This window comes from Hyperolius riggenbachi, chromosome 10 (assembly GCF_040937935.1).
Source record: "Hyperolius riggenbachi isolate aHypRig1 chromosome 10, aHypRig1.pri, whole genome shotgun sequence".
Taxonomy (NCBI): domain Eukaryota; kingdom Metazoa; phylum Chordata; class Amphibia; order Anura; family Hyperoliidae; genus Hyperolius; species Hyperolius riggenbachi.
The window spans coordinates 293,508,836-293,526,406 of NC_090655.1; the positions used below are offsets into that span (position 1 = coordinate 293,508,836).

At 47.2% G+C, this 17,571-nt stretch overlaps 1 protein-coding gene across 2 annotated transcripts in view; it reads right to left on the reverse strand.

Moving 5' to 3' along the window:
• Positions 1–1,474: 1,474 nt before the first annotated feature.
• LOC137535602 (zinc finger protein 585A-like) overlaps positions 1,475–17,571 on the reverse strand; it is a 393,680-nt gene continuing 377,583 nt past the window's right edge. The window contains exons 1-2 of one of the 2 annotated variants that reach the window (XM_068257456.1): positions 15,327–15,468; positions 1,475–3,710 (exon numbers count right to left, since the gene is read on the reverse strand). In XM_068257456.1, the coding sequence (XP_068113557.1) occupies positions 2,254–3,710; positions 15,327–15,465 (1,596 nt within the window). In that variant the 5' untranslated portion in view covers positions 15,466–15,468 and the 3' untranslated portion in view covers positions 1,475–2,253. Of the gene's footprint in view, positions 3,711–15,326; positions 15,469–17,571 lie in introns of those variants that run through there. The other variant, XM_068257455.1, reaches the window with a different exon arrangement.

Sequence of the window (17,571 nt, forward strand, 5' to 3'; positions counted from 1 at the left end):
ACAGGACGGCTGCAGGGGGCTGACGGTGGGGGACCGGAGGATCCGAGAGTGACTGCGAGGGCACAGGATAGCTGCAGGGGGCTGGCGGCGGGGGACAGGAGGATCAGTGAGTGATTGCTAGGGCATAGGACGGCTGCAGGGGGCTGGCGGCGGGGGACAGGAGGATCTGCGAGTGATTGCTAGGGCACAGGATGGCTGCAGGAGGCTGGCGGCGGGGGACAGGAGGATCAGTGAGTGATTGCTAGGGCATAGGACGGCTGCAGAGGGCTGGCGGCAGGGGAAAGGAGGATCCGCGAGTGACTGCGAGGGCACAGGATGGCTGCAGGAGGCTGGCGGCGGGGGACAGGAGGATCAGTGAGTGATTGCTAGGGCATAGGACGGCTGCAAGGGGCTGGCGGCGGGGAACCAGAGGAGTCGCGAGTGATTGCGAGGGCATAGGACAGCTGCAGGGGGCTGGCAGTGGGGGACAGGAGGATCCGTGAGTGAGTTTGAGGGCACAGGACGGCTGCAGGGGGCTGGCGGCGGTCAGGAGGATCCGCGAGTGATTGCTAGGGCACAGGATGGTTGCAGGGGGCTGTCGGCGGGGGACAGGAGGATCCGCGAGTGGCTGCGAGGGCACAGAGTGGCTGCAGGGGGCTGGCGGCGGGGACAGGAGGATCCGCGAGTGATTGCTAGAGCACAGAACGGCTGCAGGGGGCTGGCAGCGGGGGACAGGAGGATCCGTGAGTGACTTCGGGGGCACAGGATGGGTGCAGGGGGCTGGCGGCAGGGGACAGGAGGATCCGCGAGAGACTGCAAGGGCACAGGATGACTGCAGGGGGCTGGCAGCGTGGGACAGGAGGATCCGCGAGTGATTGCTAGGGCACAGGATGGCTGCAGGGGGCTGGCGGCGGGGGACAGGAGGATCCGTGAGTGACTTCGAGGGCACAGGATGGCTGCAGTGGGCTGGCGGCGAGGGACATGACGATCCGCGAGTGACTGCAAGGGCACAGGATGGTTGCAGGGGGTTGGCAGCGGGGGACGGGAGGATCCGCGAGTGATTGGTAGGGCACAGGATGGCTGCAGGGGGCTGGCGGCGGGGGACAGGAGGATCCGCAAGTGATTGCTAGGGCACAGGACAGCTGCAGGGGACCGGAGGATCCGCGAGTGACTGCAAGGGCACAGGACGGCTGCAGGGGGCTGGCAGCGGGGGACCGGAGGATCAGTGAGTGACTGCGAGGGCACAGGACGGCTGCAGGGGACCGGAGGATCCGTGAGTGACTGCGAGGGCACAGGACGGCTGCAGGGGGCTGGCAGCGGGGGACAGGAGGATCAGTGAGTGACTGTGAGGGCACAGGACAGCTGCAGGGGGCTGGCAGCAGGGCACCAGGAGGATCAGTGAGTGACTGCGAGGGCACAGGACGGCTGCAGGGGACCGGAGGAGCCCTGAGTGACTGCGAGGGCACAGGATAGCGGCAGGGGGCTGGAGGATCTGTGAGTAACTGCGAGGGCACAGGACGGCTGCAGGGGGCTGGCGGCGGGGGACCGGAGGAGCCCTGAGTGACTGCGAGGGCACAGGATAGCGGCAGGGGGCTGGAGGATCTGTGAGTAACTGCGAGGGCACAGGACGGCTGCAGGGGGCTGGCGGCGGGGGACAGGAGGAGCCCTGAGTGACTGTGAGGGCACAGGACGGCTGCAGGGGGCTGGCAGCGGGGGACCGGAGGATCCATGAGTGACTGTGAGGGCATAGGACGGCTGCAGGGTGCTGGGGGCGGGGGACAGGAGGATCAGTGAGTGGCTGTGAGGGCACAGGACGGCTGCAGGGGGCTGGTAGATGCCTGGGTGAGTAAAACTATTTTTTTTTTTATGGTTAAGGTTACTTTTAAAGAGAAGATGAAAATGATCTCCAGGAGAAAACGGGATCTGAATAAAGCTATTTATGTCATCATGTCACCTCAGGTCAGGGAGTTTAATGCTTTACAAACCGATGCACTGAGCAGAATGAGAGAGTCCTCGGGATTCTGGGTAAATATGCTGCCATGTACATCTAGCAAGAGATAATAGGAACACTGATGGCCAAAACATTTCCCACACTCAGAGCAGTAATAGAGCTTCTCCCAGTGATGAGAGAGGGATAAGCGGAACTGAGAAAGCCTGTTATTGGCTGCTGCACTCCCCTCTCCATCCTCCCCTACTGCCTGCTATGCTGGGGAGATGGGGAGCAGTATGCTGTGGCCACTTCAGGTTCACTAGAGGCAAAGCTATCACTGACCCTTACTTACCACCAGTGTGAGATCTCTTGTGCTTGACAAGATTTGATTTATGTGAAAAACATTTCCCACACTCAGCACATGAATAGGGCTTCTCTCCAGTGTGAGATCTCTGATGAATGACAAGCTGTGATTTCCTTCCAAAACATTTCCCACACTCAGCACAAGAAAATGGCATCTCACCAGTGTGAGATCTCTCATGACTAACAAGGTCTGATTTATATTTATAACATTTCCCACACTCAGCACATGAATAGGGGTTTTCACCAGTGTGAGATCTCTCATGTCTAGCAAGGCTTCTTTTCTCTCCAAAACATTTCCCACACTCAGCACATGAATAGGGCTTCTCACCAGTGTGAGATCTCTCATGCATGACAAGATGTGATTGCCGTGCAAAACATTTCCCACACTCAGCACATGAATATGGCTTCTCTCCAGTGTGCGATCTCTCATGCATGACAAGATGTGATTTATGTGCAAAACATTTCCCACACTCAGCACATGAATATGGCTTCTCTCCAGTGTGAGATCTCTCATGCATGACAAGCTCTGTTTTCTGCACAAAACATTTCCCACACTCAGCGCATGAATAGGGCTTCTCTCCAGTGTGAGATCTTTCATGAACGACAAGCTGTGATTTATGTGCATAACATTTCCCACACTCAGCACATGAAAATGGTTTCTCTCCAGTGTGAGTTCTCTCATGACTGACAAGGTGTGATTTATATGGAAAACATTTCCCACACTCAGCACATGAAAAAAGCTTCTCATCAGTGTGAGATGTCTCATGTACAGCAAGCCCTGATTTCTGTACAAAACATTTCCCACACTCAGCACATGAATATGGCTTCTCACCAGTGTGACATCTCTCATGTCTGTCAAGATGTGTTTTCCGTGCAAAACATTTCCCACACTCAGCACATGAATATGGCTTCTCACCAGTGTGACATCTCTCATGTCTGTCAAGATGTGTTTTCCGTGCAAAACCTTTCCCACACTCAGCACATGAATAGGGCTTCTCACCAGTGTGAGATCTCTCATGCATGACAAGGTGTGTTTTATGTCCAAAACATTTCCCACACTCAGCACATGAATAGGGCTTCTCACCAGTGTGGGATCTCTTATGAATAACAAGCACTGATTTCCATCCAAAACACTTCCCACACTCAGAACATGAATAGGGCTTCTCTCCTGTGTGAGTTCTCTCATGTATGACCAGATAGGATTTCCGTACAAAACATTTCCCACATGTGGAACAGGAATAAGACCCTCCAGCAGGGGGAGAGCTGTGCTGGGTATGAGGCCCCTCAGGGTTAGACAGGTGAGGAGAGTCTGGGGGAATATTTGGGGTCACCAGGATATCTGCAGGAGACTCTTGTCCAGTGACATCATCATCCGTTGTACAGTCTGTGGATACAGAGAGACGAGTCTCTGAGGGGTTCCTGATGCCGGGACTCCGCGCTGCAAATAGAGAAACATCATCACTTCCTGTTAGAGAATTCTGAGGGGAGGAGCAATTATTAGGGAGGGTCAGTGAGCTGCTGATAAGTCCAAGTTGGTGCAAAGGTTATGCAGATAGAAAATTGACCAGATGCAGCAGTTGCATAACTTTGCATATGATTAGCATACAATTTGCACCATCTCAGAGTTATTTGCATGTCACTGACCCTCCCTGCAGCTAAAGCATTGGCCATACATGGAAAGCAGTAAATTGTAGAGCTTGATGAGACAATGGCAGCAATGTGTTACTCCTGTGACAACAGACCTATATGTACTTATAGCAAGAGATCTGTGTTATGTTTGTAGAGCAATGTGGTGTCACTTACACATTCTTATTACCATTGTATCCTCGTGTCACTCATATGCCCCTTGTAATGTCCCTTTATCTCTCTCTTGTCCCCAATTGTGCAAATAAAGATATTGTGACGTTACACAACACTAAATTACAGGAGCTGCGAGGTGGAGGAATTATCCATTTATGTCATGGAGATCCCAAACCACTAATATTTCTGTAGCTGGATATACATACATACATATATACCCCTATACATAAGTCACTCCTACTGTAACCAATCTGTGTACAGTAATGTGCAGTGACCATTATCAGCTTATTACAGGCCAGTAACACTAAGTCACCCCCTACAGTGACCAATCTGTGTACAGTAATGTACAGTGACCATTATCAGCTTACTACAGGCCAGTAACACTAAGTCACCCCTACTGTGACCAATCTGTGTACAGTAATGTACAGTGACCATTATCAGCTTATTACAGACCGGTAACACTAAGTCACCCACTACTGTGACCAATCTGTGTACAGTAATGTACAGTGACCATTATCAGCTTATTACAGGCCAGTAACACTAAGTCACCCCTACTGTGACCAATCTGTGTACAGTAATGTACAGGGACCATTATCAGCTTATTACAGGTTAGTAACACTAAGTCACCCCTACTGTGACCAATCTGTGTACAGTAATGTACAGTGACCATTATCAGCTTATTACAGACCAGTAACACTAGCTCCCCCTACTGTAACCAATCTGTGTACAGTAATGTACAGTGACCATTATCAGCTTATTACAGGCCAGTAACACTAAGTCACCCCTACTGTGACCTATCTCTGTACAGTAATGTACAGTGACCATTATCAGCTTATTACAGGCCAGTAACACTAAGTCACCCCTACTGTGACCAATCTGTGTACAGTAATGTACAGTGGCCATTATCAGCTTATTACAGGCCGGTAACACTAAGTCACCACTACTGTGACCAATATGTGTTCAGTAATGTACAGTGACCATTATCAGCTTATTACAGGCCAGGCAAGTAGAGTTGGGCCGAACGGTTCGCCTGCGAACGGTTCCATGCGAACTTCCGTGGTTCGCGTTCGCGTCCCGCAGGCGAACCTTTGCGGGAGTTCGGTTTGCCCCATAATGCACCATGGAGGGTCAACTTTGACCCTCTACATCACAGTCAGAAGGCCCAGTGTAGCCAATTAGGCTACACTAGCCCCTGGAGCCCCACCCCCCTTATATAAGGCAGGCAGCGGCGGCCATTACAGTCACTCGTGTGCCTGCATTAGTGAGAGTAGGGCGAGCTGCTGCAGACTGTCTCTCAGGGAAAGATTAGTTAGGCTTAGCTTGTTCCTGGCTGCATACCTGTTCTGTTCAGTGAGCCCACTGCATACCTGTTCAGTGAACCTGCCACTGCATACCTGTTCTGTGAACCCACCACTGCATACCTGTTCTGTGAACCCACCACTGCATACCTGTAGTGTGAACCCACCACTGAATACCTGTTCAGTGAACCCACCACTGCATACCTGTTCAGTGAACCCGCCACTGCATACCTGTTCAGTGAACCTGCCACTGCATACCTGTTCAGTGAACCCGCCACTGCATACCTGTTCTGTGAACCCACCACTGCATACCTGTTCAGTGAACCCACCACTGCATACCTGTTCAGTGAACCCACCACTGCATACCTGTTGTGTTCAGTGAACCCACCACTGCATACCTGTTCTGTTCAGTGGACCCGCCACTGTATACCTGTTCAGTGAACCCGCCACTGCATACCTGTTCTGTGAACCCGCCACTGCATACCTGTTCTGTTCAGTGGACCCGCCACTGTATACCTGTTCTGTTCAGTGAACCCGCCACTGTATATCTGTTCAGTGAACCCGCCACTGCATACCTGTTGTGTTCAGTGAACCCGCCACTGTATACCTGTTCTGTTCAGTGAACCCGCCACTGTATACCTGTTCAGTGAACCCGCCACTGCATACCTGTTGTGTTCAGTAAACCCGCCACTGTATACCTGTTCTGTTCAGTGAACCCTCCACTGTATACCTGTTCAGTGAACCCGCCACTGCATACCTGTTGTGTTCAGTGAACCCGCCACTGTATACCTGTTCTGTTCAGTGAACCTGCCACTGCATACCTGTTGTGTTCAGTGAACCCGCCACTGTATACCTGTACTGTTCAGTGAACCCGCCACTGCATACCTGTTCTGTTCAGTGAACCTGCCACTGTATACCTGTACTGTTCTGTGAACCCACCGCAATGTGATTTCTGCTCTTAAAACGCTGCTTTGCGTCAAATCCAGATTTTTCCCGGGGACATTTGGCGTGTATCCCACTCCGCCATGCCCCCCTCCAGGTGTTAGACCCCTTGAAACATCTTTTCCATCACTTTTGTGGCCAGCATAATTTTTTTTTTTCAAAGTTCGCATCCCCATTGAAGTCTATTGCGGTTCGCGAACTTTAACGCGAACCGAACGTTCCGCGAAAGTTCGCGAACCTAAAATCGGAGGTTCGGCCCAAATCTGTGTACAGTAATGTACAGTGACCATTATCAGCTTATTACAGGCCAGTAACACTAAGTCACCCCTACTGTGACCAATCTGTGTACAGTAATGTACAGGGACCATTATCAGCTTATTACAGGTTAGTAACACTAAGTCACCCCTACTGTGACCAATCTGTGTACAGTAATGTACAGTGACCATTATCAGCTTATTACAGACCAGTAACACTAGCTCCCCCTACTGTAACCAATCTGTGTACAGTAATGTACAGTGACCATTATCAGCTTATTACAGGCCAGTAACACTAAGTCACCTCCTACTGTGACCAATCTGTGTACAGTAATGTACAGTGACCATTATCAGCTTATTACAGGCCAGTAACACTAAGTCACCTCCTACTGTGACCAATCTGTGTACAGTAATGTACAGTGACCATTATCCGCTTATTACAGGGCAGTAACACTAAGTCACCCCTACTGTGACCAGTCTGTGTACAGTAATGTACAGTGACCATTATCAGCTTATTACAGGCCGGTAACACTAAGTCACCCCTACTGTGACCAATCTGTGTACAGTAATGTACAGTGACCATTATCAGCTTATTACAGGCCGGTAACACTAAGTCACTCCCTACTGTGACCAATCTGTGTACAGTAATGTACAGTGACCATTATCAGCTTATTACAGGCCAGTAACACTAAGTCACCCCTACTGTGACCAATCTGTGTACAGTAATGTACATTGACGATTATCAGCTTATTACAGGCCGGTAACACTAAGTCACCCCTACTGTGACCAATCTGTGTACAGTAATGTACAGTGACCATTATCAGCTTATTACAGGCCGGTAACACTAAGTCATCCCTACTGTGACCAATCTGTGTACAGTAATGTACAGTGACCATTATCAGCTTATTACAGGCCGGTAACACTAAGTCACCAGTACTGTGGCCAATCTGTGTACAGTAATGTACAGTGACCATTATCAGCTTATTACAGGCCAGTAACACTAAGTCACTCCCTACTGTGACCAATCTGTGTACAGTAATGTACAGTGACCATTATCAGCTTATTACAGGCCAGTAACATTAAGTCACTCCCTACTGTGACCAATCTGTGTACAGTAATGTACAGTGACCATTATCAGCTTATTACAGGCCAGTAACACTAATTCACCCCTACTGTGACCAATCTCTGTACAGTAATGTACAGTGACCATTATCAGCTAATTACAGGCCATTAACACTAAGTCACCCCCTACTGTTACCAATCTGTGTACAGTAATGTGCAATGACCATTATCAGCTTATTGCAGGCCAGTAACACTAAGTCACTCCCTACTGTGACCAATCTGTGTACAGTAATGTACAGTGACCATTATCAGCTTATTACAGGCCAGTAACACTAAAGGTGGCCATACACTGGTCGATGTGCCATTAGATCGACCAGCTGACAGATCCCTATCTGATCGAATCTGATCAGATAGGGATCGTATGGCTGCCTTTACTGCAAACAGATTGTGAATCGATTTCAGCCTGAAACCGATCACAATCTGTTCAGCTGCTCCTGCCGCCTGTCCCCCCCCCCCCCGTATACATTACCTGAGGCTGACTCCCGGGCGTCTTCTCCGCACTGCACCGCACCGCTGTTCTTGCTCCATCCCGGCGCTTCCTGTGTTACTCCGTGACCAGGAAGTTCAAATAGAGCGCCCTCTATTTCAACTTCCTGGTCACCGGAGTGACACAGGAAGTATAAGCGTACACTGGGACATGCGGAAATGCGGTGCAGCGAGGAGAAGAGGACCCCGGAGCCAGCTTCAGGTAATGTATACATGCTCGGATCGGGCCCGAATCGTACGCCGCAAGCGACGCGCTCCTACCGCCGGGCGATCGAGGGTAATTTCCCGCACGGCACGATCGACGGACCGATCCGATTTCGGGAGGGAATCGGATCGGCGGGTGCGTTTAGCGCAAGCGATTGGCAGCAGATACAATCCCAGGATCGGATCTGCTGTCGAAACGGCCGTGAATCGAGCCAGTGTATGGCCTGCTTAAGTCACCCCTACTGTGACCAATCTGTGTACAGTAATGTACAGTGACCATTATCAGCTTATTACAGGCCAGTAACACTAAGTCACCACTACTGTGACCAATCTGTGTACAGTAATGTACAGTGACCATTATCAGCTAATTACAGGCCATTAACACTAAGTCACCCCCTACTGTGACCAATCTGTGTACAGTAATGTACAGTGACCATTATCAGCTTATTACAGGTCGGTAACACTAAGTCACCCCCTACTGTGACCAATCTGTGTACAGTAATGTACAGTGAGCATTATCAGCTTATTACAGGCCAGTAACACTAAGTCACCCCCTACTGTGACCAATCTGTGTACAGTAATGTACAGTGACCATTATCAGCTTATTACAGGGCGGTAACACTAAGTCACCCCTACTATGACCAATCTGAATACAGTAATGTACAGTGACCATTATCAGCTTATTACAGGCCAGTAACACTAAGTCACCCCCTACTGTGACCAATTTGTGTACAGTAATGTACAGTGACCATTATCAGCTTATTACAGGCCGGTAACACTAAGTCACCCCCTACTATGACCAATCTGTGTACAGTAATGTACAGTGACCATTATCAGCTTATTACAGGCCAGTAACCCTAAGTCACCCCTACTGTGACCAATCTCTGTACAGTAATGTACAGTGACCATTATCAGCTAATTACAGGCCATTAACACTAAGTCACCCCCTACTGTTACCAATCTGTGTACAGTAATGTGCAATGACCATTATCAGCTTATTACAGGTCGGTAACACTAAGTCACCCCCTACTGTGACCAATCTGTGTACAGTAATGTACAGTGACCATTATCAGCTTATTACAGGCCGGTAACACTAAGTCACCCCTACTGTGACCAATCTGTGTACAGTAATGTACAGTGACCATTATCAGCTAATTACAGGCCAGTAACACTAAGTCACCCCCTACTGTGACCAGGCTGTGTACAGTAACCATTATCAGCTTATTACAGGCCAGTAACACTAAGTCACCCCTACTGTGACCAATCTGTGTACAGTAATGTACAGTGACCATTATCAGCTTATTACAGGCCAGTAACACTAAGTCACCCCCTACTGTGACCAATCTGTGTACAGTAATGTACAGTTACCATTATCAGCTTATTACAGGCCAGTAACACTAAGTCACCCCCTACTGTGACCAATTTGTGTACAGTAATGTACAGTGACCATTATCAGCTTATTACAGGTCGGTAACACTAAGTCACCCCCTACTATGACCAATCTGAATACAGTAATGTACACTGACCATTATCAGCTTATTACAGGCCAGTAACACTAAGTCACCCCTACTGTGACCAATCTGTGTACAGTAATGTCCAGTGACCATTATCAGCTTATTACAGGCCAGTAACACTAAGTCACCCCTACTGTGACCAATCTGTGTACAGTAATGTACAGTGACCATTATCAGCTTATTACAGGCCAGTAACACTAAGTCACCCCTACTGTGACCAATCGGTGTACAGTAATGTACAGTGACCATTATCAGCTTATTGCAGGCCAGTAACACTAAGTCACCCCTACTGTGACCAATCTGAATACAGTAATGTACAGTGACCATTATCAGCTTATTACAGGCCAGTAACACTAAGTCACCCCCTACTGTGACCAATCTGTGTACAGTAATGCGCAGTGACCATTATCAGCTTATTACAGGCCAGTAACACTAACTCCCCCCCTACTGTTACCAATCTGTGTACAGTAATGTGCAATGACCATTATCAGCTTATTACAGGTCGGTAACACTAAGTCACCCCTACTGTGACCAATCTGTGTACAGTAATGTACAGTGACCATTATCAGCTTATTACAGGCCAGTAACACTAAGTCACCCCCTACTGTGACCAATCTGTGTACAGTAATGTACAGCGACCATTATCAGCTTATTACAGACCAGTAACACTAACTCCCCTACTGTGACCAGTCTGTGTACAGTAATGTACAGTGACCATTATCAGCTTATTACAGGCCAGTAACACTAAGTTACCCTCTACTGTGACCAATCTGTGTACAGTAATGTGCAGTGACCATTATCAGCTTATTACAGGCCAGTAACACTAACTCCCCCTACTGTGACCAATCTGTGTACAGTAATGTACAGTGACCATTATTAGCGTATTACAGGCCAGTAACACTAAGTCACCACCTACTGTGACCAATCTGTGTACAGTAATGTACAGTGACCATTATTAGCTTATTACAGGCCGGTAACACTAAGTCACCCCTACTGTGACCAATCTGTGTACAGTAATGTACAGTGACCATTATCAGCTTATTACAGGCCAGTAACACTAAGTCACCCCTACTGTGACCAATCTGTGTACAGTAATGTACAGTGACCATTATCAGCTTATTACAGGCCAGTAACACTAAGTCACCCCTACTGTGACCAATCTGTGTACAGTAATGTACAGTGACCATTATCAGCTTATTACAGGCCGGTAACACTAAGTCACCCCCTACTGTGACCAATCTGTGTACAGTAATGTACAGTGACCATTATCAGCTTATTACAGGCCAGTAACACTAAGTCACCCCTACTGTGACCAATCTGTGTACAGTAATGTACAGCGACCATTATCAGCTTATTACAGGCCGGTAACACTAAGTCATCCCTACTGTGACCAATCTGTGTACAGTAATGTACAGTGACCATTATCAGCTTATTACAGGCCTGTAACACTAAGTCACCCCTACTGTGACCAATCTGTGTACAGTAATGTACAGTGACCATTATCAGCTTATTACAGGCCGGTAACACTAAGTCACCCCCTACTGTGACCAATCTGTGTACAGTAATGTACAGTGACCATTATCAGCTTATTACAGGCCGGTAACACTAAGTCACCCCCTACTGTGACCAATCTGTGTACAGTAATGTACAGTGACCATTATCAGCTTATTACAGGCCAGTAACACTAAGTCACCCCTACTGTGACCAATCTGTGTACAGTAATGTACAGCGACCATTATCAGCTTATTACAGGCCGGTAACACTAAGTCATCCCTACTGTGACCAATCTGTGTACAGTAATGTACAGTGACCATTATCAGCTTATTACAGGCCTGTAACACTAAGTCACCCCTACTGTGACCAATCTGTGTACAGTAATGTACAGTGACCATTATCAGCTTATTACAGGCCGGTAACACTAAGTCACCCCCTACTGTGACCAATCTGTGTACAGTAATGTACAGTGACCATTATCAGCTTATTACAGGCCGGTAACACTAAGTCACCCCCTACTGTGACCAATCTGTGTACAGTAATGTACAGTGACCATTATCAGCTTATTACAGGCCAGTAACACTAAGTCACCCCTACTGTGACCAATCTGTGTACAGTAATGTACAGCGACCATTATCAGCTTATTACAGGCCGGTAACACTAAGTCATCCCTACTGTGACCAATCTGTGTACAGTAATGTACAGTGACCATTATCAGCTTATTACAGGCCTGTAACACTAAGTCACCCCTACTGTGACCAATCTGTGTACAGTAATGTACAGTGACCATTATCAGCTTATTACAGGCCGGTAACACTAAGTCACCCCCTACTGTGACCAATCTGTGTGCAGTAATGTACAGTGACCATTATCAGCTTATTACAGGCCACTAACACTAAGTCACCCCTACTGTGACCAATCTGTGTACAGTAATGTGCAGTGACCATTATCAGCTTATTACAGGCCAGTAACACTAAGTCACCACTACTGTGACCAATCTGTGTACAGTAATGTACAGTGACCATTATCAGCTTATTACAGGCGGGTAACACTAAGTCACCCCTACTGTGACCAATCTGTGTACAGTAATGTACAGTGACCATTATCAGCTAATTACAGGCCAGTAACACTAAGTCACCCCCTACTGTGACCAGGCTGTGTACAGTAACCATTATCAGCTTATTACAGGCCAGTAACACTAAGTCACCCCTACTGTGACCAATCTGTGTACAGTAATGTACAGTGACCATTATCAGCTTATTACAGGCCAGTAACACTAAGTCACCCCCTACTGTGACCAATCTGTGTACAGTAATGTACAGTTACCATTATCAGCTTATTACAGGCCAGTAACACTAAGTCACCCCCTACTGTGACCAATTTGTGTACAGTAATGTACAGTGACCATTATCAGCTTATTACAGGTCGGTAACACTAAGTCACCCCCTACTATGACCAATCTGAATACAGTAATGTACACTGACCATTATCAGCTTATTACAGGCCAGTAACACTAAGTCACCCCTACTGTGACCAATCTGTGTACAGTAATGTCCAGTGACCATTATCAGCTTATTACAGGCCAGTAACACTAAGTCACCCCTACTGTGACCAATCTGTGTACAGTAATGTACAGTGACCATTATCAGCTTATTACAGGCCAGTAACACTAAGTCACCCCTACTGTGACCAATCGGTGTACAGTAATGTACAGTGACCATTATCAGCTTATTGCAGGCCAGTAACACTAAGTCACCCCTACTGTGACCAATCTGAATACAGTAATGTACAGTGACCATTATCAGCTTATTACAGGCCAGTAACACTAAGTCACCCCCTACTGTGACCAATCTGTGTACAGTAATGCGCAGTGACCATTATCAGCTTATTACAGGCCAGTAACACTAACTCCCCCCCTACTGTTACCAATCTGTGTACAGTAATGTGCAATGACCATTATCAGCTTATTACAGGTCGGTAACACTAAGTCACCCCTACTGTGACCAATCTGTGTACAGTAATGTACAGTGACCATTATCAGCTTATTACAGGCCAGTAACACTAAGTCACCCCCTACTGTGACCAATCTGTGTACAGTAATGTACAGCGACCATTATCAGCTTATTACAGACCAGTAACACTAACTCCCCTACTGTGACCAGTCTGTGTACAGTAATGTACAGTGACCATTATCAGCTTATTACAGGCCAGTAACACTAAGTTACCCTCTACTGTGACCAATCTGTGTACAGTAATGTGCAGTGACCATTATCAGCTTATTACAGGCCAGTAACACTAACTCCCCCTACTGTGACCAATCTGTGTACAGTAATGTACAGTGACCATTATTAGCGTATTACAGGCCAGTAACACTAAGTCACCACCTACTGTGACCAATCTGTGTACAGTAATGTACAGTGACCATTATTAGCTTATTACAGGCCGGTAACACTAAGTCACCCCTACTGTGACCAATCTGTGTACAGTAATGTACAGTGACCATTATCAGCTTATTACAGGCCAGTAACACTAAGTCACCCCTACTGTGACCAATCTGTGTACAGTAATGTACAGTGACCATTATCAGCTTATTACAGGCCAGTAACACTAAGTCACCCCTACTGTGACCAATCTGTGTACAGTAATGTACAGTGACCATTATCAGCTTATTACAGGCCGGTAACACTAAGTCACCCCCTACTGTGACCAATCTGTGTACAGTAATGTACAGTGACCATTATCAGCTTATTACAGGCCAGTAACACTAAGTCACCCCTACTGTGACCAATCTGTGTACAGTAATGTACAGCGACCATTATCAGCTTATTACAGGCCGGTAACACTAAGTCATCCCTACTGTGACCAATCTGTGTACAGTAATGTACAGTGACCATTATCAGCTTATTACAGGCCTGTAACACTAAGTCACCCCTACTGTGACCAATCTGTGTACAGTAATGTACAGTGACCATTATCAGCTTATTACAGGCCGGTAACACTAAGTCACCCCCTACTGTGACCAATCTGTGTACAGTAATGTACAGTGACCATTATCAGCTTATTACAGGCCGGTAACACTAAGTCACCCCCTACTGTGACCAATCTGTGTACAGTAATGTACAGTGACCATTATCAGCTTATTACAGGCCAGTAACACTAAGTCACCCCTACTGTGACCAATCTGTGTACAGTAATGTACAGCGACCATTATCAGCTTATTACAGGCCGGTAACACTAAGTCATCCCTACTGTGACCAATCTGTGTACAGTAATGTACAGTGACCATTATCAGCTTATTACAGGCCTGTAACACTAAGTCACCCCTACTGTGACCAATCTGTGTACAGTAATGTACAGTGACCATTATCAGCTTATTACAGGCCGGTAACACTAAGTCACCCCCTACTGTGACCAATCTGTGTACAGTAATGTACAGTGACCATTATCAGCTTATTACAGGCCGGTAACACTAAGTCACCCCCTACTGTGACCAATCTGTGTACAGTAATGTACAGTGACCATTATCAGCTTATTACAGGCCAGTAACACTAAGTCACCCCTACTGTGACCAATCTGTGTACAGTAATGTACAGCGACCATTATCAGCTTATTACAGGCCGGTAACACTAAGTCATCCCTACTGTGACCAATCTGTGTACAGTAATGTACAGTGACCATTATCAGCTTATTACAGGCCTGTAACACTAAGTCACCCCTACTGTGACCAATCTGTGTACAGTAATGTACAGTGACCATTATCAGCTTATTACAGGCCGGTAACACTAAGTCACCCCCTACTGTGACCAATCTGTGTGCAGTAATGTACAGTGACCATTATCAGCTTATTACAGGCCACTAACACTAAGTCACCCCTACTGTGACCAATCTGTGTACAGTAATGTGACTGCATGGAGGTATAAACACAATACTGAATACTCACTTGTTCTGCCCTCTGTAACATTGTCCTCCTCTTTACTTGTCCTCATCATGTCACCCTCCTCCATAGACTGCTGATCACTCCTCACATACGTCTCTTCTTCTTCCTCTTTAATTGTCCTCATCATGCCTCCCTCCTCCATAGACTGCTGATCACTCCTCACATACATCTCTTCTTCTTCCTTTTTACTTGTCCTCATCATGTCACCCTCCCCCATAGACTGCTGATCACTCCTCACATACGTCTCTTCTTCCTCTTTACTTGTCCTCATCATGTCACCCTCCACCATAGACTGCTGATCACTCCTCACATATGTCTCTTCTTCCTCTTTACTTGTCCGCATCATGTCACCCTTCTCCATAGACTGCTGATCACTCCTCACATACGTCTCTTCTTCTTCCTCTTTACATGTCCTCATCATGTCACCCTCCCCCATAGACTGCAGATCACTCCTCACATATGTCTCTTCTTCTTCCTCTTTACTTGTCCTCATCATGTCACCCTCCTCCATAGACTGCTGATCACTCCTAACATATGTCTCTTCTTCCTCTTTACTTGTCCGCATCATGTCACCCTTCTCCATAGACTGCTGATCACTCCTCACATACGTCTCTTCTTCTTCCTCTTTACATGTCCTCATCATGTCACCCTCCCCCATAGACTGCAGATCACTCCTCACATATGTCTCTTCTTCTTCCTCTTTACTTGTCCTCATCATGTCACCCTCCTCCATAGACTGCTGATCACTCCTCACATATGTCTCCTCTTCTTCCTCTTTACTTGTCCTCATCATGTCACTCTCCTCCATAGACTGCTGATCACTCCTCACATACGTCTCTTCTTCTTCCTCTTTACTTGTCCTCATCATGTCTCCCTCCTCCATAGACTGCTGATCACTCCTCACATATGTCTCTTCTTCCTCTTTACTTGTCCTCATCTTGTCACCCTCCTCCATAGACTGCTGATCACTCCTCACATACGTCTCTTCTTCATCATCTTTACTTGTCCTCATCATGTCTCCCTCCTCCATAGACTGCTGATCACTCCTCACATATGTCTCTTCTTCCTCTTTACTTGTCCGCATCATGTCACCCTTCTCCATAGACTGCTGATCACTCCTCACATACGTCTCTTCTTCTTCCTCTTTACATGTCCTCATCATGTCACCCTCCCCCATAGACTGCAGATCACTCCTCACATATGTCTCTTCTTCTTCCTCTTTACTTGTCCTCATCATGTCACCCTCCTCCATAGACTGCTGATCACTCCTCACATATGTCTCCTCTTCTTCCTCTTTACTTGTCCTTATCATGTCACTCTCCTCCATAGACTGCTGATCACTCCTCACATACGTCTCTTCTTCTTCCTCTTTACTTGTCCTCATCATGTCTCCCTCCTCCATAGACTGCTGATCACTCCTCACATATGTCTCTTCTTCCTCTTTACTTGTCCTCATCTTGTCACCCTCCTCCATAGACTGCTGATCACTCCTCACATACGTCTCTTCTTCTTCCTCTTTACATGTCCTTATCATGTCACCCTCCTCCATAGACTGCTGATCACTCCTCACATACATCTCTTCTTCTTCCTCTTTACTTGTCCTCATCATGTCACCCTCCTCCATACACTGCTGATCACTCCTCACATACGTCTCTTCTTCTTCCTCTTTACTTGTCCTCATCATGTCTCCCTCCTCCATAGACTGCTTATCACTCCTCACATACGTCTCTTCTTCTTCCTCTTTACTTGTCCTCATCATGTCTCCCTCCTCCATAGACTGCTTATCACTCCTCACATACGTCTCTTCTTCTTCCTCTTTACTTGTCCTCATCATGTCACCCTCCTCCATACACTGCTGATCACTCCTCACATACGTCTCTTCTTCTTCCTCTTTACTTGTCCTCATCATGTCTCCCTCCTCCATAGACTGCTTATCACTCCTCACATACGTCTCTTCTTCTTCCTCTTTAATTGTCCTCATCATGTCACCCTCCTCCATAGACTGCTGATCACGCCTCACATACGTCTCTTCTTCATCATCTTTACTTGTCCGCATCATGTCTCCCTCCTCCATAGACTGCTGATCACTCCTCACATACATCTCTTCTTCTTCCTCTTTACAGGTCCTCATCATGTCACCCTTTTCTATAAACTGCTGATCACTCCTCACATACGTCTCTTCTTCATCATCTTTACTTGTCCGCATCATGTCTCCCTCCTCCATAGACTGCTGATCACTCCTCACATA